General features: G+C 39.4%; 1 protein-coding gene across 1 annotated transcript; it reads left to right on the top strand.

Moving 5' to 3' along the window:
- Positions 1-13,368: 13,368 nt before the first annotated feature.
- On the top strand, positions 13,369-20,794 carry LOC149119153 (RNA-binding motif protein, X chromosome-like). The gene is made up of 5 exons (XM_089325150.1): positions 13,369-13,515; positions 17,992-18,106; positions 19,519-19,638; positions 19,720-19,802; positions 20,231-20,794. The coding sequence occupies exons 1-5, from the start codon at positions 13,392-13,394 to the stop codon at positions 20,533-20,535; spliced, it is 747 nt and encodes a 248-aa protein (XP_089181276.1). The 5' UTR covers positions 13,369-13,391; the 3' UTR covers positions 20,536-20,794.
- Positions 20,795-21,023: the final 229 nt, after the last annotated feature.

The raw sequence follows: 21,023 nt of genomic DNA, 5'->3' as shown, positions 1-21,023 counted from the left end.
ATTTTCCTTTCCCTTTTTTTGACAGGCAGAGTGGACAGTGAGAGAGAGAGACAGAGAGAAAGGTCTTCCTTTGCCGTTGGTTCACCCTCCAATGGCCACTGCAGCCGGCACACCGCACTGATCCGAAGCCAGGAGACAGGTGCCTCTCTTGGTCTCCCATGTGGGTGCAGGGCCCAAGCACTTGGGCCATCCTCCACTGCCCTCTTGGGCTGCAGCAGAGAGCTGGACTAGAAGAGGGGCAACAGGGACAGAATCTGGCGCCCCAACCGGGACTAGAACCCAGTGTGCTGGTGCCGCAGGCGGAGGATTAGCCTATTGAGCCATGGGGCCGGCCAAAATTCATTTTCAATTATCTTTTTTTTTTTGAGGAATGTTCCTTCTATACTTAATTTGCCTGGAGTTTTCAAATGAAAGGGTGTTGAATTTTATCAAGTGCTTTCTCTGCATTTATTGAGATCACCATATGGTTTTTCTTCTGCAGGTTGCTAATGTGGTTATCACATTGATTGATTTGCAAACATTGAACCATCCCTCCATACCAGGGATAAATCCCACTTGGTCTGGGTGGGTGATCTTTCTGATGTGTTGTTGCATTCTATTGGCCAGAATTTTATTGAGGATTTTTGATCCATGTTCATTAGGGATATTGGTCTATAATTCTCTTTCAATGCTGCATCTTTCTCCGGCTTATGGATTAAGGTGATGCTGGCTTCATAGAAAGAATTTGGGAGGACTCCCTCTTTTTCGAGTGTTCTGAATAGCTTGAGAAGAATTGGAGTTAGTTCTTCTTTAAATGTCTGGTAGAATTCAGCAGTGAATCCGTCTGGTCCTGGGCTTTTCTTTGTTGGGAGGGCCTTTATTACTGTTTCAATTTCTGTCTCAGTTATGGGTCTGTTTAGGTTTTCGATGTCCTCATGGTTCAATGTAGGTAGGTTGCATGTGTCCAGGAATCTATCCATTTCTGATAGGTTTCCGTGTTTGCTGGCATACAAGTCCTTGTAGTAATTTCTGATGATTCTTTTTATTTCTGTGGTGTCTGTTTTTATGTTTCCTTTTTCATCTCTGATTTTATTGATTTGGGTCTTTTCTCTTCTTTTTTTTAGTTAGTTGGGCCAGTGGGGTGTCAATTTTGTGTATTTTTTCAAAAAACCAGCGCCTCGTTTGGCTGATTTTTTGTAATGTTTTTCTTGATTCAATCCTGTTGATTTCTTCTCTGATTTTAATTATTTCTCTTCTCCTACTAGATTTGGGTCTGGTTTGCTGTAGGTTTTCTAGATCCTTGAGGTGAATTGAAAGCTCATCTATTTGGTGCCTTTCCAAATTCTTGGTATAGGCACCTATTGCTATAAATTTGCCTCTCAATACTGCTTTTGCTGTATCCCATAAGTTTTGATATGTTGTGTTGTTGTCTTCATTTACTTCCAGAAAGTTTTTGATTTCTCTTTTGATTTCTTGAATGACCCAGTGTTCATTCAGGAGCATGTTGTTCAGTCTCCATGTGTTTGCATACTTTCTGGGGTTTCCTGAGTTGCTAATTTCCAACTTCATCCCGCTGTGGTCTGAGAAGCTGCATGGTATGATTCTAATTCTTTTAAATTTGCTGAGACTTGCTTTATGGCCTAGTATGTGGTCAATCCTAGAGAAGGTTCCATGCGCTGCTGAGAAGAATGTGAAGTCTGTAGATGTAGGGTTGAAAGTTCTGTAGATATCTGTTAGATCCATTTGGGCAATAGTGTCAATTAAATCTGCTGTTTCCTTGTTGATCTTCTGTCCGGATGATCTGTCTATTTCTGAGAGTGGAGTATTGAAGTCCCCCAGTACTATTGTATTGGAATCTAAATCTCCCTTTAAGTCCCTTAACATATCTTTTAAATAGACCGGTGCCCTGTAATTAGGTGCATATACATTTATAATAGTTACATCTTCCTGTTGAATTGAACCCTTAATCATTATATAGTGTCCCTCTTTGTCTCTCTTAACAGTTTTTGTATTAAAGTTTATTTTGTCTGATATTAATATGGCTACACCTGCTTTTTTTTGGTTTCTGTTGGCATGGAATATCTTTTTCCAACCTTTCACTTTCAGTCTGCATGCCTCTTTGTTAGAGAGATGTGTTTCTTGTAGGCAACAAATAGTTGGGTTGTGTTCTGTGAGCCAGTCAGCTAAACGGTGTCTTTTAACTGAAGAATTCAGACCATTAATGTTCAATGTGACTATTGATACGTAGTGACTTTGCCCTGCCATTTTCCCGGAAATATTTTCTAGTATATGCTTTGAGCTTCCCATGCTCTTTTACTGGTAGGTGTTCTTCCTTTCCCTTCTTTCATATTGATGACCGTGTTTCTGTGTTTCTGAGTGTAGCACATCTTTAAGTATCTTTTGCAGGGCCGGACGAGTGGCCACAAAGTCTTTCAATTTCTGTTTGCTATGAAAGGTCTTTATTTCACCTTCATTCACAAATGAGAGCTTGGCAGGATATAATATTCTGGGCTGGCAATTTTTCTCTCTTAGCACCTGTGCTATGTCTCGCCATTCCCTCCTAGCTTGTAGGGTTTCTGATGAGAAGTCAGCTGTGAGTCTGATTGGAGATCCTCTGAGAGTAATCTGACGTTTCTCTCTTGCACATTTTAGGATCTTTTCTTTATGTTTCACTGTGGTAAGTTTAATTACCACGTGTCGTGGTGAGGCTCTCTTTTGGTCATGTTTATTGGGGGTTCTATGAGCTTCCTGTACTAGGATATCTCTGTCCTTCTCCAAACCTGGAAAGTTCTCTGCTAGTATCTCACTAAAAAGGCCTTCCAATCCTTTCTCTCTCTCCATGCCTTCAGGAACTCCTAGAACTCGAATGTTGGTTTTTTTAATAGTATCCTGTAGATTCCCAACAATATTTTTTAGGTTTCTAATTTCCTCTTCTTTTCTTTGGTTTGACTGTATGTTTTCCTGTGCTCTATCTTCTAAGTCCGATATTCTCTCTTCTGCTTCACCCATTCTGTTTTTAAGGCTTTCTAATGTGTTTGTCATTTGATCTATTGAGCTCTTCATTTCATTTTGATTTCTCTTCACTATAACACTTTCCTGTTCTACTAGTTTCTGAGTTTCATTTTGACTCTTCCTTAAAATTTCGTTTTCACGAGAGAGATTTTCAATCTTGTCCATTAAGGATTTCTGTAGTTCAAGGATTTGCTTTTGAAAACTTCTAAATGTTCTTATCATAAATTTTTTGAAATCCGTATCTTGCATTTCTTCTATCTCATCATCTTCATACTCTTGGCTTGGGGTGTTTTGCTTATTTGGAGGCATCATAGTGTCATCGTTGATCTTGCTCCCTCTATTTCTGTGTTTGTTACTCGGCATAGTTAATTCTTCTTGCGTCACTGTGCGTTTTTTTTTCTTTCTTTTTTTTTTTTTTATACTGTGTCCGTGTTAAGTGGACTGCCTGCTGTTGGAGGAGCCTTGGAGGCTTGAGATGGGTGCGGCCTGAGAGCTCTGCCTGGTTCTTCCAGGTTAAGGGTGTGCAAAGGTGACACCCTCAGGTTATGCGTGGTAAATCTCTCTCTTTTTATTTATTTATTTATTTTATTTATTCAGGGGGTAAGTAACACCGCAGGGCACGGCTGTGCAGAATTGATGGTATTTAGCTTCCAGTCTTTGGCTCCTCTGGACTCCCACTGGGTTGCCTAGGCTACTGAATTGTAGTGACTCAGTTCCTTAGCTCTCCCCCATTGATATGTAAATCCAGAGAGCAGGCCTGCTCTTTGTCTCTTGGGAATTCTAGCCTTGCAGCCTTGTAACCTTTGCAAGGTTAGGGGGAAGAGAAACCCCCGAAGCTTTTTTTTTTTCCTTCTTTCCGGTAGTGAGTTTGCTGCACTTTCCGGCCCCCCTCTAGATTCTGACCCCCATTTCCCCACCAATGTCTTGGGTTATTGAGCTCACCTCCCCTTCCAGCGCCGATGTGTGGACTCGGAGCCCTGAGCGTCCCAAGTCTCCCCGCTGTTGTCTGTGTGGCATGCACTCCCCTTGGAGCACTGGGGCTTCTGCGGCTCAGTCCCGCAACTTGGCTTCCGCGCGGTGGGCGACCTTGTTCTCCCAGTAGGTCCTCCGATACACGATTCCCGTGCAATTTTTTCCTGGTTCTTTTTTCTGTGGCTACCGTAACTCCCCTTTTATTAAACTAAATTTTCCCGGACTATCGGTGCGCGCCCTCACTATTCCGCCATCTTGGCTCCGATACATGGTCATTTTTATAGAGGGAATTGTGTGTTGGTCTGTTGTGAGGAAGTTTGCATCCAGGGCTGTAGTTCTCGGAGTGACTTTAACTCTGGAAAAGTGAAAACACTTTCATTAATTTTAGAGGCTGAATCATTGAAAATGGTACCTAAGCTATTTTCAGAGATGCCTTATTTTCACAGTCAAGGGAGGGTCGTGAACATTTTAAAAATTACCCATGTGCTAAAAAAAATCTGTATTATCAGGTTTTATTGTTTTACTTATTTATTGCTCTTCAAAAAGAAAGGATTTAATAACCAGTATTGAATAGAGATTCCAAAATGGCAGAACAGGGAGGGAGCTTGTTGCTCTAGGATAGGGGAGGGTTGTAAAAATAAAAGTGGAGAGAGTGCAATCTCAGGGAACAGCTATGGAGAAAACTGTGGTGGAAATAGCATGTAGTGGATCTTTATGGGGGTTATAGACCTGAAGCAGGAAAATAGACACAACACAAGACACCAACAGCCAAGAGCCTCAGCACCATCTTTTTGGATAGTGAGGTGTGACTGGACTGCGGCAGTCCGAGCTACTAGCAATAAAGTTGTGGGGAGAGCCTGTGTGAGTCTGGCTTAGAGCCATTTGGGGGACAGTATACCTGCCAACCTGACTACCCAGCAGAAGTACCCTGCAACTAACTGAGAGAGGGGAGACACCATTTTGAGATGTAGGTAACGGTTACAGCAGCTTGTGTTCACAAGTCCACGGACCAGCCCAGAGGAGACATCTGAGGCTGGCTAGAAGGATTGATGCGGACTGGGTGCCCACTTAGGATTGTGGGCTGCTCCAGCCTCCCAGCATGTCACAAGCTCTGGGGCTCTGGCAGCCTGGGCAGAACGCTGATAGGCAGCTGGCTGTGGGAGTGTCTTCACCTCTCCATGGATGGGATAGACTAACAAAGCGGAGTGGATCCAATGACTGGGAGCCTTTTGTGCTGGGACAGTGGAAACAGTGTGTTTGTATGGGAGGGTGTAGGGTGTGGCTAAGTTTCTGGGCAGTAGCTGTATGTGGCTCCATATGCTTAGGGCTCCCTGATTGCCTTTGATGGGTCATTCCTGTGGGATCTGTGCTCAATATGAGGACTGCACAGATCATTTGGATCTTGTGGCAGCATGGATGACTATTGTACCCACTGGGCCTAGAGCCTGGGTCTTGGAATAGAGGAGCTGAGTATGAGACTATGCCAACAGAGCTGATTAAACTTCCCCCCTGATTAAAGAAAAAGATTTGACATGCCCAATATGGATGTCATTTTGGATGCTCCCTTTACCCTGGAGCACTGAACAGAGCTTCCTGGCCACACCCAGCATACTCCCCTGGGCATGCACTGAAAAAGCACACAGAGGCGTAGTCCAAAGATAAAAGCCATCAGAAGGAGGAAAAAAACTCAACAAGTATTTCCACAAATGCCTGAACATAAATGCAGCAATTCAAGAAACAGGAATTAGGAAGACAACATGATACCCCAAGGAAACACTAGCACTTCAGTACTAGAATGAAGATGAAGAGATTAAATGCCAGAAATGGAATTTAAAAGTCAAAGGATTACTCAGATGTAATCAGAAGCAAATCCCAGAATTATATAAATCCATATATGATGTGAATGAAAATTTTCTCATGAAACAGAGATATTAAAGAAAAAGTGAAGTACTGGCAAAGAAGAATTCAATAAGGCATTAAAAATGGCATTAACAATAGGTTCTTAAAATTTTTACATAAGACCAAAAGGAGAAATTAGAAAAATTAAAGTTGGAGGTTTATGGGATGCTCTGAAATAGCCCAACATACAAGTCTTTGGAGTTTTGGAAGGCATGAAAAGAGAATGAATTAGAAGGCATTTTTAGTGAAATAAATACAGAAAACTTCCCAAATTAGGAGAAAGAAATGTCCAGGTAAAGGGAGCACATAGACTCCTAATAGAAATAATCAGAAAGATCTTCAGCATGACGTGTTGTAGTGAACTTTCCAAGTAAAACATAAAGAAAAGATTCTAAAATTTGCAAGCGAGAAATACCATATTAGTTTGATGATCTCCAGTTAAACTCACAAAACTCACAGCTGACTTATCAGAAAATCTTCAGTCCAGGAGAGCATGGCAAGATATAATCAAGTCTTAAGAGAAAAAAAAAAAAGTCAACCTAGAGTACTGTACCCTGAAAAGGTCTTACTTATGAATGAAGGTGAAATAATAAAGACTTCCATGACAGAAATTGGAAAAATTTGTCACCACCTGCCCAGCCTTAAAAAAAAAATGCTTGGAGATTTGCTACACTCAGAAACACAGAAACATGGTCACCACTGTGAAAGAATGTGAAGGCAAAATATTTCCCAGTTAAAGCCCAAGGAAAATCCAAGTTAAACAGTAGGAATACGCAAAATGGAGGACAAAATTGATACTTACCAATAGTTAACACTGCATTTAAAAGGCGTCAAGTCTCCAGTTATAAGCTGCTGCTGAGGTATAACAGGCAAAGCTGCTACCTGCAGTGCCAGCATTCTATATGGGCACTAGTTCAAGTCCTGGTGGCTCCACTTCCAAGCCAACTATCTGCTATAGCCTGGAAAAGCAGTAGAAGACTGTCCAAGCCTTTCGGCCCCTGCACCCACTTGGGAGACCCAGAAGAAGCTCCTGGCTCTTGGGTTTGGATCGGCACAGCTTTGCCTGTTGCAGCCATTTGGGATGGACCAGCAGATGGAAGACCTGTCTGTCTGTATGTCTGTCTCTCTCTGCCTGTACCTCTCTGTAACTCTTTCAAATAATAAATAAAATATTTGTATAGACCGGCTGAATGGTTAAAAAATAACATTCGTCTGTTTGCTGCCTCCAAAGAAGACATCACACCAACAAAGATACAACAGACTGAAAGAAAGGAAAAGATACTTCATGCTAACAGAAATCAAAAAAGAGCTGGTGTAGCCATCCTAGTATCAGACAAAGTAGGCTTTGACATAAAAGAGAGACAAAGAAGGGCACTATGAAATGACTGGTGGATCAATTCAACAGGAGATGTGACTATAATAAATGTAATATGCACCCAACTGCAGGGAAAGTGGATTTTACAAGGAAATATTAATGGATTTAAAGAGGCATAGACTGTAATACAGTAGTAATGGGGGACTTATAGTACCCCATTTTCAGCAAAGGACAGAGAAATCAGACAGAAAAATCAGAAATGAAATAGTAGAGTTTAATGACACTACAAACCAAATGGACCTAATGGCTATCTTCAGAACTTCTCATCCTACAATTGCAGAATACAGAGTCTCACCAGTACAAGGAAGTTTCTCTAGGACAGATCATATTCTAGGCCATAAAGCAAGTCTCAGCAAATTAAAAAAAAATCAAAGTCTTACCATGCATCTTCTCTGACCAAAACGGAATCAAGCTGGAAGTCAGCAACTTAAGAATTTCTAGACCATATGCAAAAATATGGAGACTGAACAACATGTTCCTGAATGAACACTGAAGAAATCAAAAGAGAAATCAAAAAAATTTCTGGAAACAAAAGACAACAGTACAACATATCAGAAATTATGGGTATAACTAAAGTAGTGTTAAGAGGAGGAAAGTTTGTAGCAATTGGTGCCTACATCATGAAAGTGGAAAGGCACCAATAAATGAGCTATCAGTGTATCTCAAGGACTAGAAAAACAACAGCAAAGCAAATCCAAAATTATGAGAAAAGAAATAAGAAATTTTAAAAATAGAAACCCAAACCTACAAAAGATAGCAAAATAAAGATCTGTTTTACTGAAAACATAAAAATTGATACACCATTGACCCACCAGAAAAAGAGAAGACCCAAATCAATAACATTAGAAAAGAAAAAGGAAATATAACAGATTACCACAGAAATAAAAAACATTAATCAGGAATCACTACAAAGAGCTTCATGCCAACAAATTGGGAAACCTAGAAAGTTGGAGTCCTGCACCAGCCAGTCCAGGGGTTCCCAAAGGTGTGATAGGGTCAGCACAGGAAGAAATGAGAGACAAATGGACAGCAAGGCTGATGGCATGGCTCTGGCGCTTGAGCACCAGGCTTTATTTTTATATCATAAGTCACATAATGATTTTCCTTACAGTAACAAGTCTGTTACCCATTCTCATGTAGTAACAATTTCTTTGATTTTCAAGGGCATATTCAGAGCATGGGTTACTATCAGACAGATGCAAGATAATGGGCTGCGCATATGAGCCAAGGCCTCGAGTGCTGTCAAGTTATGCAGAAATTGGCTACACAGCTAGAATATTACCTTCCTAATCTAATCTTTACTGAAGTACTAGTGTTCAAAGCAGGCCCTTTTTAAAATGTATCCCTTCTTTTGCAGTTCTTTCCGTAACTCTTTATTTATTGTGCTTTTCTAAAGGTTCACTTAGATCTATTCCTCAGTTTTGACATCCTAACCATACTGGTATTTGTAGCACGTATTGAATTAAAGCTTTAATAACATTTACCTTTATTTTAGTGGGAAGTATACACCAGGAGCCTATTGCCTTTTAATTCTTTTCCACAAACAACTCAACTTTGCATAAAGCATCAACCCCTTCTCCTATACCAACATTCTTCTTGATTAAAATTTTACAAAGCAATGGACATTTTGGGGATTACGAGACCAAGCGCTCTTCCCTAACATTAGAAATACAGCTATCATTAGCAGGACCACCAGGAAGTTCTAGCTTCTTATACAGAGTGCAATTCCCAACAAACCTAAAACCACCAAGAGGACCTTAGCTGTTGTTCTCATGCCTTGCTGAGACAGACCTTCTGCTGTGACCTTGTCAGCTAGCTGAAAGTGCCTTGGCCTTGCCACTAGAAGAAATGGATAGATTCCTGGACATGCACAACCTAACAAAATTGATTCATGAAGATACACAAAACCTAAACAGACCAGTAACCAAGACAAAAATCCAATCAATAATAAATACCCTCCCAACAAAGAAAAGCTCAGAATAGGTTGGCTTCACTGCTGAATTCCACCAAACATTTAAAGTGGAACTAACTAGAATTCTTTTCAAGCTATACAAAACAATTGAAAGGGAGCGAATCTTCCCAAACATTCAGCCTACATCATTTTAATTCCAGTACCTGCAGAAGATAAAGAGAACTACATACCAGTTTCCCTGATGAACACATATGCAAAAATCCTCAACAAAATAATAGCCAGTTGAATCCAGCAACACATCATAAATACCATTCACACAGACCAAGTGGGATTTATCCCCAGAATGCATGGATGGTTCCACATTCACAAATCAATCAACATGATACAACACATTAACAAACTTAGAACAAAAAAAAAATCTCAGTAGATGTCGAGAAAGCACCTTAAGCAAGTTGTTTATAGAGGGAACACTCCTCAACACAAGCAAGGCAATTTATGACAAACCCTGGGCCAGCGATTTTATTGAATGGGGAAAAGTTGGAAGCAACACTGAGATCTGGAACCAGACAAGGGCACCCACTCTCTCTGTTGCTGTTCAATATAGGCCTAGAAGTTTTAGCCAGAACTTTTAGGAAGGAAAAATACATGAAAGAGATACAAATTGGGAATGAGGAAGTCAAATTATCCTTATTTACAGACATGATTCAATAAATAAGGAATTCAAAAGACTGCACTAAGAGACTATTGAAAGGCAAAAAACTATTTGGTAAAGTAGCAGGACATACAATGAAATAGCCTTTGTGTACACAGATAATGCCATGGCTGAGAAAGAACTTCTCAGATCAAAACCATTCACAATGGATTCACAATAAATTAAACACCTTGGAATAAGTTTAAACAAGGACATCAAAGATATCTACAATGAAAAATACAAAATATTAAAGAAATAAATAGAAAAAGACACAAAAAATGGAAACTACCATGTTCATGGATTGGAAGAATGAACATCATTAAAATATCCATACTACCAAAAGCCATTTACAGATTCAGTGTGTCCCTGTTAGTGTTTTCAGCCATGACCAAGAACGACAACCAAGACCACGCTGAGCCTCAATAAGTTCCATTAGGGCAAAGAACTTCCAGGAGCAGCATCAGAGGGAGAGGAGCTCAGAGTGCATGTGTAGAGCTGGAGTTTTATAGGGAACTTGTGTCAAGGGAGTTCAGAGTTAGGTGGGAGGAGAGTTGAAGTGGCCAAACAAAACAAGGTGGGATTCGGGCTGGAGCATCTGGAGAGGATACTAGATACCGTGAGATGGTGTTCCTGACACAAGGAGTCATCAGGGCTGCCTCATTTATAGCTGTGGCAGTAATAGGGACCTGGAAGCACAGGATCTCTGACTTGTAACTGGGAGCAGTTGCGGGAATGGTGAAGCTCAGAAAGTCTCTCAGGCCTGATTTGTAGCTAGGACAGATTATGAGAATGGTGAAGCTCTCTAGGAGTGTGCCACCAATGTTTTTATTTTCTTGATGCCAGGAAAGAGTATGGGAGATATCTTGGACCTGTGTGGATTTAGGACTCTCATAATCCCAGTCAAGATAACAAGGGCATTCTTTTCAGATACAGAAAAAATACGATGCTGAATTCATTTGGAAACACAAGAAATCTCAAAAAACAAAGCTGGAGGCATCACATTCCCAGATTTCAAAACATAATAAAGAGCATTTATAATCACAACAGCCTAGTACTGGCATAAAAACAGATGAATAAAACAATTGAATAGAATAGAAACTCCAGAAATCAATTCACACATCTACAACCAACTTATCTTTGACAGAGGAGCTAAAATCTATCCCTGGAGTGAGAACAATGTCTCACACAATTGATGTTGGAAAAACTGGATCTCCACATGCTGAAGTATGAAGTAAGACCCCTACCTTCCACCTTACACAAAAATACACTCAAAATGGTTCAAAGACCTAAATCTATGACATAGTACTGTGAAATTATTAGATAACCTTGGGGAAACCCTGAAAGACCCTGGGATGGGTGAAGTTTTCTTGGGAATGACCCCAGAAGCACAGAAATACAAAGACAAATTGATAAATGGAATTGCTCAAGTTGAGAAGCTTCTGCACTGCAAAAGAAACATCCAGCAAAGTGAAGAGGCAACTGACAGAATGGGAGAAGATATTTACAAACTATGCAGCTGATAAAGGATTAATATCCAGAATATATAGAGAAATCAATAAACTGTACAACAGTAAAACAGTCTAGTTAAGAAATGGGCAAAGAACTTGAATGTACACTTCTCAATAGGGAAAATCCAGGGGCCAGCACTGTGTGTTAACAGGTAAAGAAGCATCCTGCAGTGCTGGAATCCTATATGGGTGCCGGTTCAAGACCCACTTCTGATCCAGCTCTCTGCTATGGCCTGGGATAGCAGTAGAAGATGGTTGGTCCAAATCCTTGGGCCGCCTTAGGAGACCCAGTGGAATCACCTGGATCCTGACTTTGGATTGCCAAAGCTCTGGATATTGGGGCCATTTAGGGGGTGAACCAGCAGCTGGGAGGTCTCTGTGTCTCTATGCCTGTGCTTCTCTGTAACTCTGCCTTTCAAATAAATAAATCTTGAAAGAAGAAGAAATCCAAATAGCCAACACACAGAAGAAAAAGTGCTCAGGATCAGTGGCCATTAGCAAAATGCAAATCAAAACCACAATGGTGCTTCAACTCACCCGTTACAAAGGCTTTCATTCAAAAATCAACAAATAACAAATGTTGATTAAGGATGTGGGGGGAAAAAAGTTGCCCTAATCCACTACTGCTGGGAATATAAAACTGTACAGCCACAGTGGAAGACAGTTTGGAGAATGTTCAATGCAGGTCAGTTCACAGTAGCTAAGATATGGCATCAAGCCAGATGTCTGTCAGCTGAAGACTGGAAAAAGAATTAATGCTATATGTACACTGTAGGATACTACACAGTGGAAAAATAAAAATGAAATCCTGTTGTTTGCAACAAAATGGATAGAACTGGAAACCATTATACTTAGTAAAATAAGCCAGTCCCAAAAAGATAAGTACCTTATGTTTTTCCTGATCTGTGGTAACAAATAGAATACCTGAAAGTAATATATAGAGGTGAAATTGACACTCTCAGTTGCAATGACTTTCAATAGCTCTTGTCTTCACTGTTAAGGAACAGTTTTTTTCATACTATTTGTTAATCTTATGTGAATAAAGTTAATTGAAAATAGATCTTAGTAAAAAATAAGAATGGGACTAGGAGAAGGAGGAGGAAGAAGAGCAGGAGTATGGGTGTGAGAGCAGTTAGGTTTGCAAACAGTCATTATGTTCCTATATTTGTGTGTATGAAATGCATGGTTTGTATACCTTACATTTAAAAAATGTTGTTTTACACTCAAAAGGAATATATTCATTATAAACCAAAAAAAAAACCCAACCAATATTTATAATCAGATGTATGAAAGACTGAAGATGTTTCATGTGAAATTTCAGTTCCATAGTTTGGGATTTTTTTTTTCTCTAAGTAAATTGATCTTGAAAATCAACTTTACCACCTTACAGGAGACTATACATTTATTTATTTGATAATAGCAGGGAATTAGAATATATTTAAGAGTGATTCCAGTTAGATAAAGTTTTTACATTTTAATGTTCATTTCTTTAAAACTTAGCAAAGTCCAAATTGATTGATTGTAGGAGTGTTTCATAAATTAACTGTAAGAATTGTATAATGTTATATTAGTGTAAAAGCCGCATTTTTTTCTGACACATCATCTTTTGATTTTGTGAATGACCTGGGTTTCTGTTTGGATGTTTTGGTTTATATGCTGATCTATTTTGAAAACACTTCCTTTATACCAGGCAAAAGATCAATTATTTTCTTCCTAATATACCAAAAAACCTTCACTTTAACTGGATTTTGTTTGTAAGACTTTGCCCTCTTTTTTCACTCTCTTATTCTCTCCCAATCTTTTCCACACCAGTATAAAATGCTACTTGAACTTTTTTTTCTAGAATTTTCAAGCTAATCCACCATAAGCAGAATTTATCCTATAAATACTAAATTTTGACAGTTGAATACTTCTCAAGACTATGATACTATTTAGTAGGCATTTTTAAGCAACAAATTTGGCCATTAGAATGTTGATATTGCTTAATAAAAAAGATTTTTTTGCTTAAATGCAGATGATGGAGGCTACACTTATAATGTCAACATGAGTTCTTCTAGGGGACCCTTTGCAGTTAAAAGAGGTCCATCTTCAAGAAGTGGAGGTCCTCCTCCTAAAAGATCTGCTCCTTCTGTTCCAGCAAGAAGCAATAGTGCAGTGAGAGGACGAGGTAAATATTATGCAACAACAAGTTTTCTTTCCTTAGAACTAAAGTTGTTTTCTTATTAATGAAAATGAGTTAAATTGGATTAATGTTTAAACCTAAGAAGCAACATAGAAATAGTAAATCTGCCTATCTACTTGCCTATGTATTTCTGCATCTTATTATTTGGAATTTGGAATTGGAATTGCAATTTGGAATTTGGAAATTCAGGATGAAGAGATAAATTCAGTTACCCATAATAGATGTAATAGGTAATTAATGACCATAGTAGTAAAACCATTCCTTCATTAATTCATTACAGAATCTATTACATTTTATTAAAAGTCCCCTCCAACATTCTTTGATTGTAAGGCTGCTTTTCCTCAAGATTCTCTTGAAAATTATGTCCTGTGAGAATTGTCTCACATGTTTAACTTTGGGTTGTATATTTTAACAGCTGGTTTTATGTTCTTAAAGTAATTATAAAATAACTGAAACTTGGCAATCATAACATTGTTAGTGCTAACATCACAGAACTATTTCTGTTCAAGGCATCCTTTTTGATTGTGAGGCTAGTAATAAACACAGAAAAACATGAACGATAATTTATTTCTTATGGCAAGGAAATACAGAGAAATCAATAGAAGACATTTTATGTAACATTTACATAATAGTTAAGGAAGGAGTCAGTTCATGTCACTTGCATAGTTGTGAAACGTATGGAAGATCTAATAGTGCAGGAAAGATTGAACTTTTTTTTTTTTTTTTTGGACAGGCAGAGTGGACAGTGAGAGAGAGAGACAGAGAGAAAGGTCTTCCTTTGCCGTTGGTTCACCCTCCAATGGCCGCCGCGGCTTGCGCGCTGCGGCCGGCGCACCGCGCTGATCCGATGGCAGGAGCCAGGTACTTATCCTGGTCTCCCATGGGGTGAAGGGCCCAAGCACTTGGGCCATCCTCCACTGCACTCCTGGCTACAGCAGAGAGCTGGTCTGGAAGAGGGGCAACCGGGACAGAATCCGGCGCCCCAACCGGGACTAGAACCCGGTGTGCCGGCGCCGCAAGGTGGAGGATTAGCCTAGTGAGCCGCGGCGCCAGCCGGAAAGATTGAATTTTAATGTAATTGTCACTGGTGGACTAATGAAGAGATTTGAAGTGAACTAAAAGCAGGAAAGCACACAAAAAAGGTGTGAGAACAAATAAAACAGATAACGTTTAGGAGGAGATTTAAAATAAGGTCCTGGATTACAAAGCAGAAGTAAGAACATTTATTAGTAAAGAGGCTTAACAACATAATATCTTACTTCATGTAAAGAGAGAAGTATAATCTCTAGTTCTGTTTTTAAACTTTGGTACAGTGGGTTCTTGATGCTGCCATTATCCAGTTTACCTTGAATACAGTTATCAGTGAATACAGATATCTGCATCTTCAGAATACATACGGAGCAAACCTATTTCCATTAGAGGATTAGCCAGTGAGTGCTTAAAACATGAAACGCTGATCTCTAGGAATTGAGGAATAAGAATTAACACAAGACAAGATTTGAGAAAATTGCTTGCTTTAAAAGGTACAGTTTTCCCCAAATGAATATTCCATTACATTACTAATATGCAAGGGTAAGCTAGTTCATTAGCAGTAAAATAAAACTAGTCACTTGGTAATAATTTAGGAAATAAAAAAATTTAGCTTGTAATAATTTTTCAGTTAAAAGGTAGCAGAGTTTGTGTATGTAAGATGGATTGAATAGCAAGATGGCTTTCTTAGCTAAGAAATAAAAAATAAAAAATGAACTCTATGAAGTAAATAGTTTGAATGTTTACATTTTTGTCATTAATATTCATTAGTAGGGAGCTCTTATTTACCCTAACAGTTAAGATGCAAATGAAGATAGTGTCCCACATTGTACTACTTAAGTTCATTTTTCAGTTCAGGTCCCACCCTCCTGTTAATGCAGACTGCAGAAGGTAGTGCTGACTGATAAGTAATGGAGTTCCTGCCAAACAGTAGGGAACCTGGATTCAGATCTCTCTTTCAACTTCCTCTGTGGCTTTTGTGGGGCATTTGGAGAGGGGGATGAGAGTTTGTTCTTTTGCTTCAAAATTGTTTATTTTTAATTTAAAAACAAGCATTTAAAATATATTTCATATGTAAAGGAATAAATGAAGATGCAAAAATGTTTTTTAAAGATTTTATTTACTTATTGGAGAGGTAGAGTTACAGGCAGTGAGAGGGAAAGACAGAGAGAAAGGTCTTCCTTCCGTTGGTTCGCTCCCCAAATGGCTGAAATGGCCGGAGCTGCACTGATCCGAAGCCAGGAGCAGGAGCTTCTTCCAGGTCTTCTCCCATGCAGGTGCAGGGCCCAAAGGAATTGGGCCATCTTCTCCTGCTTTCCCAGGCCATAGCAGAGAACTAGATTGGGAGAGAAGCAGCCGGGACTAGAACTGGTGTCCATATGGCTTGCCAGCACTGCAGGCGGAGGATTAACATACTGATCTATAGCACCGGCCCTGGATTTTAATATAATTTATTGGAAAGGCAGAGTAGCAAATTACCATCTGGTGGTTCATTTCCCAAAGGGCTGCAACAGTAAGGGCTGGGCCAGAAAGAATTCAGGAACAGGAAACTCCATCCTGATCTCTCACAATAGGTGACAAGGTGCTAAGTACGGGCCATCCTCTGCTTTCTCTCTAGATACGTTAGCAAGAAACTGATTAAAAAACAGAGTAGCCAGGAATTGAGCTGGTTTTCTGACATGGGAACCAGACTTTGCAGGTGGTAGATAAATGTGCTGTGAGACAACGTTGGCCCCCAGAAAGTCTTTTCTAAAGAAGTTTTTAAGCACTAAAATTGGTGTTTCATTTGCTGCTTGTTTATGAGAATCATTGGTCCTGAAGGCATATTAAGATACATACAACTATGAGAAATTTTCCTGAGTTACATACTTTTAGCCATTCAGGGTAGGGCAGGGCAGGGGGAGACATTAGAAATATGCAAAGGCAGGGGCTGGCACTGTAGCGTAGCGGGTAAAGCCGCTGCCGGCAGTGCTGGCATCTCATGTGGTGCTGGTTCGAGACCCGGCCTGCTCCACTTCCAATCCAGCTCTCTGCTATGGCCTGGGAAAGCAGTAGAGGATGGCCCAAGTCCTTGGGCCCCTGCACCCACATGGGAGACCTGGAAGAAGCTCCCGGCTCCTGGCTTCGCATCAGCGCGGCTTTGGCCATTGCAGCCAGTTGGGAAATGAACCAGCAGATGGAAGACCTTTCTCTCTCTCTCTCTCTCTCTCTCTCTCTCTCTCTCTCTCTCTCTCTCTCTCTCTCTCTGACTCTCCTTTTCTCTCTGTGTAACTCTTTCAAATGACAAATAAATCTTTTAAAAATATGCAAAGGCAAAGAGAATATATAGTATAAAACATAAAATATAACAAAGTCTTGTTAGGAGAATGAATGGGAAAGAGGATTAATTGATAACAGAACTTTATTTTGAAAGACTCTAAAGGAAAAAGAAAGAAGTATGTTAAGGATAACTTAGGTCCTTTAAAAACTGAGGTGGCTACAGAAAAAAGTGAAATTTTTGAAAATGAGGCAGTTATGTAAAACAAAATAAGAAATAGTTCCAAAGTTTACAGTAGCCTGAATTCAGATTTTTCCACTCTACCATAATGTGAAAGAACTATGTACTTCAAATTTTGAATTTTGCTATTTTCCTGGCTGGTGATAGGTGATCTTTTACTCTCCTCTGATACGGGGTAGTGAAAGTAAGCTGCAGTTCCCAGTAAACCCTGTGATCTTATATTTCTGTAGAAGTATGTTGTGTTAGTAACTGGCTGCGATGTTCAGGAGATATAATATATTAAATTCATATTTAACTTAAGGAGGATTTTGACTTAGAACTAAATTATGAGAAGCATCTGTATTTACAAAAAGGTTTTGTTGCACTAAGTTGCCAATGCTGGTATGTAAAAACAAATGAGTTAAACAGCAAGAAGACTGGAGTATACTGAGGCTTTTTAAAAAAAGAAAACAGGTTGAAAGGATAGTGACAGATTTGTTTCAACTAGTCTTTACACTAAATTGTAATTACTTGGTTTAATTTTGTGTTTGAAATTTGAATAGTAAAAAGAACAGGAATAATGGACCAGTATGATGAACAATTATAAGCAGTAAGAGTGAAGACAAGTTTTTAAGAATAATTTGATGTGATGAGAAGGGATAGATAACTGAAATGATGACACATGCAAGGGAAGGATAGTCAAGTGCAAAAGGAACAGAAGGAGACATTCAATGAAGGAAAATGTGTAAGTAATCTTATTTTTGAGGTTTTGTCTACATAAGGTAACATTATTTTAAACTTTCTGTGTAGAGAGGGAACATAACAAGAAAAAAATGTGAATAACGTTTAAGCGGTAAACAGAAAAGCATTGATGGAGTCTTGGAATAATTTTTGACTTCTGTAAAGAGGAAAAAATGTTCTTTGAGGTACTTAATGTTATGATGTTGAAACTAAAGGTCCTGAATCACGCGGGAGAGAGAATTATGGAGATCTACCGCGTAGAAAGCCAGTGTCTTCCCGGAGAGATTACTATGTGTCACCAAGAGGTGGTGGTTATGCTGCAAAAGATAGGTAAAGGAAATCAGTTTTTAATTTTAAAATTAACAGTTTGGTATTATGTAAGAGCCACTTCCATTTAGACCTCAAAATATTGCCTTACACCAGAGAAAATCTTTACCAATTAAACATTACATCCCAAAGTTCCCCCCCCTCTCAACCCCTGACAAATAGCATGTTTATTTTATCTGTATGATCTATAGAGGATAGTTCATGTGATCTTTTGTGTCTCCTTTTCCTTAGCATGTTTTTAAGATTCGCTGACATTATAGCATGTATTTGGTACTTATGTTATTTTATTTCTTTTATTTATTTGAAAGAGTTACAGACAAGTAGAAACAGAGATCTCTCATTCACTGTTTCAATCCCCAAATGTCTGGAACAGCCGGAGCTGAGCTGGTCCACAGCCAGGAACAAAAGCTTATTCTGAGTCTCCCTCTTGGATGCAGGGGCCCAAGAAAGTGGATCATCTTCTACTGCTTTGCCAGGCTATAGCAGAGAGCTGGATCAGAAGTGGAGCAGCCAGGACTCAAAGCAGTGCTAACATATGGGATGCCAGCACTGCAGGCGGTGGTCTTACCTTCTGTGCCACAGCCTCACCCTATTTAAGTTCTTTTCTAATATTAGAATTCTAATTCTAATATTCCTAGGATCATTCAAATCATATTTGAGTATCTGTTTCCAGTTACTTTGGATATATACATAAATAACTGCAATTATTGAGGGAAGTAATAATTAGGTTTAATTTTTTGATGAGTCATTAAATTACAACATAGCAGTTGCACCAGTTTATTTTATATTACCAATACTCTAGGATCCCAGTGTGTTTATATCCTCTCTTTTTTCCATTTTTAAAAAGATTTTATTTATTTATTTGAAAGATAGCATTACAGACAGTGAGAGGGAGAGATAGAAAGAGAAAGGTCTTCCTTCTGTTGGTTCACTCCCCAGATGGCTGCAGTGGCCAGAGCTGGGCTGATCCGAAGCCAGGAGCCAGGTGTTTCCTGCCGGTCTCCTGTGCAGGTGCAGGGGCCCAAGGACTTGGACCATCCTCTACTGCTATCCCAGGCCATGTCAGAGAGCTGGATTGGAAGAGGGGCAGCAGGGACTAGAACTGGCACCTATATGGGATGCCGGTGCCACTGGCAGAGGAACAACTCACTGTGCCGCAGAGCTGGCCCCTTTTTCAATTTTTTTTTTTTTTAGTATAGACTTTGTAGTAGATAGGAAACATGTCTTTATTTGGTCATCATTTTCATTTTCCTAATGAATTACGGAGTTGTGTCATGTACTTTTAGCCCATTTGTATGTAGTATTTGAAGGAATACTGTTCAATAACTTCGCTGATTTTTTGTGTGTGTTTAAGAGATAGTGTTTTTGTGTTTTGTACTTTAGAAATTAATATTTTAAAACCCACTGCTTTTAAGTTACAGAGATTATCCAGGTTCCCAAGAAGGCAAGGATTATGGTCCTCCAACTAGAGACGTTGTGTACCATGATTATGGCCATTCTAGTCCTCGGGATGAACATTTCTCTAGAGGATATAGGTACCTTGAAAATTCTGTGCTTATCAATTATGTTACTGAAATTGGTAATTTTTAAATTAATTAAATCTTTCCTAAATCTAGTGACCGTGGTGGCTATGGTCGCAATAGAGATTATTCTGAGCATCCAAGTAGAGGCTTTTATAGAGATGCATTTGACAATTATGGTAAGTGTCCAATTTTGATTTGTGTAGTATAGATTCAGCTAAACCAGCCACATGGTGAATATAATTTTACTCACAAAATGTAAATTGTCTATTATGGTCTCTTGACTAGATTGAGAATATTGAGCCAAACAGTTTGCTATTAATGAAAGTTAATCTTTCCTCCCATTGGGAAGTTTAATCTTTACATTTTAAAATAATGAGTGTGACAATGTTATGTATAGGATCTGCATGAAACATTAAAATTCACTCTGTTTTCAGAGGAAGTAAATATTTGTTACTTTCAACTTAAGACCCCTGCCTACTACAGCTTAATTGATGTCATTAGAGGCAGATAAAAGCATGTTTTCTCAACTGTTTAATAACCAGTATCATGGTGTAATGATACCCAAAAAGTGTTGAAGTTTTGCTTTCTGATCATTGAACTGCAGGGAATTCCCGTGGCGTACTATCTGCACGAGGGCCTCCACTGACTTACAGTGGAAACAATCGTTACGAAGATTGTAACAGTACACGAGATGGATATGGTGGAAATCGGGACAGTTACTCAAGCAGTCGAAGTGACATGTATCCAACTGGTCGTGCACGTGGTAGCAGACGGGAACGAGGGTTCCCACCTTCTCTGGACAGGGTGTACTATGTTCCTCATGGATCATATGGTAGTTCAAGTTGTGGGGCTTCTAGAGGCACTCAGGGGAGAGGCCAGTCTGAAAGAGGAGGACGAAGAAGGTACTAAAACAAAAATTACACTTGTTTGCCAAACTTCCTTTGCAGACAGAAAATTTAAATGCTACTTTTCTTGTGTTGTAAGTACTAGCTATTAAAAGAAATACCTTGGTTTTGGAGGAGGGGGCATATATTAACTTCTCTTCTGTGACTTTTCCCTTTTACAATATATAGATAGATTTGTTTAAAGTAATGTCAGTGTCGCTGTTGAGAAATAAACGTTTCTTCTTGAGAGTGTTTGTACTGTTAAAAGTTCTTAGAATAAAAGTTTGCACAAAACCCTGTGTCCCGTTGCATTGTTCTTTGTTGCATGTATGTCACTACACCAGCCCTTAAACTATCTTTATATTATAAAGAAATAATTACTTGAAAGAGGGTGAGCCGGCACCGTGGCTCAATAGGCTAATCCTCCACGTGCGGCGCCAGCACCCCAGGTTCTAGACCCGGTTGGGGTGCTGGATTCTGTCCCGGTTGCTCCTTTCTTCCAGTCCAGCTCTC

Source organism: Oryctolagus cuniculus, chromosome Y (assembly GCF_051225735.1).
Source record: "Oryctolagus cuniculus isolate XC-2025 breed Fujian yellow rabbit chromosome Y, ASM5122573v1, whole genome shotgun sequence".
Classification (NCBI taxonomy): domain Eukaryota; kingdom Metazoa; phylum Chordata; class Mammalia; order Lagomorpha; family Leporidae; genus Oryctolagus; species Oryctolagus cuniculus.
The sequence above is the reverse complement of the archived record's forward strand: the minus strand, read 5'-3'. Positions and strand labels throughout refer to the sequence as shown.

Bases quoted from the DNA above. Each gene is read 5' to 3' on its own strand.
- LOC149119153 (XM_089325150.1), top strand. From the start codon at position 13,392: ATGAGTTCTTCTAGGGGACCCTTTGCAGTTAAAAGAGGTCCATCTTCA. The intron at 18,107-19,518 runs GTAAAGGAAATC...ACTGCTTTTAAG, and splicing joins GGTTATGCTGCAAAAGATAG to TTACAGAGATTATCCAGGTT. The intron at 19,803-20,230 runs GTAAGTGTCCAA...ATTGAACTGCAG, and splicing joins AGATGCATTTGACAATTATG to GGAATTCCCGTGGCGTACTA.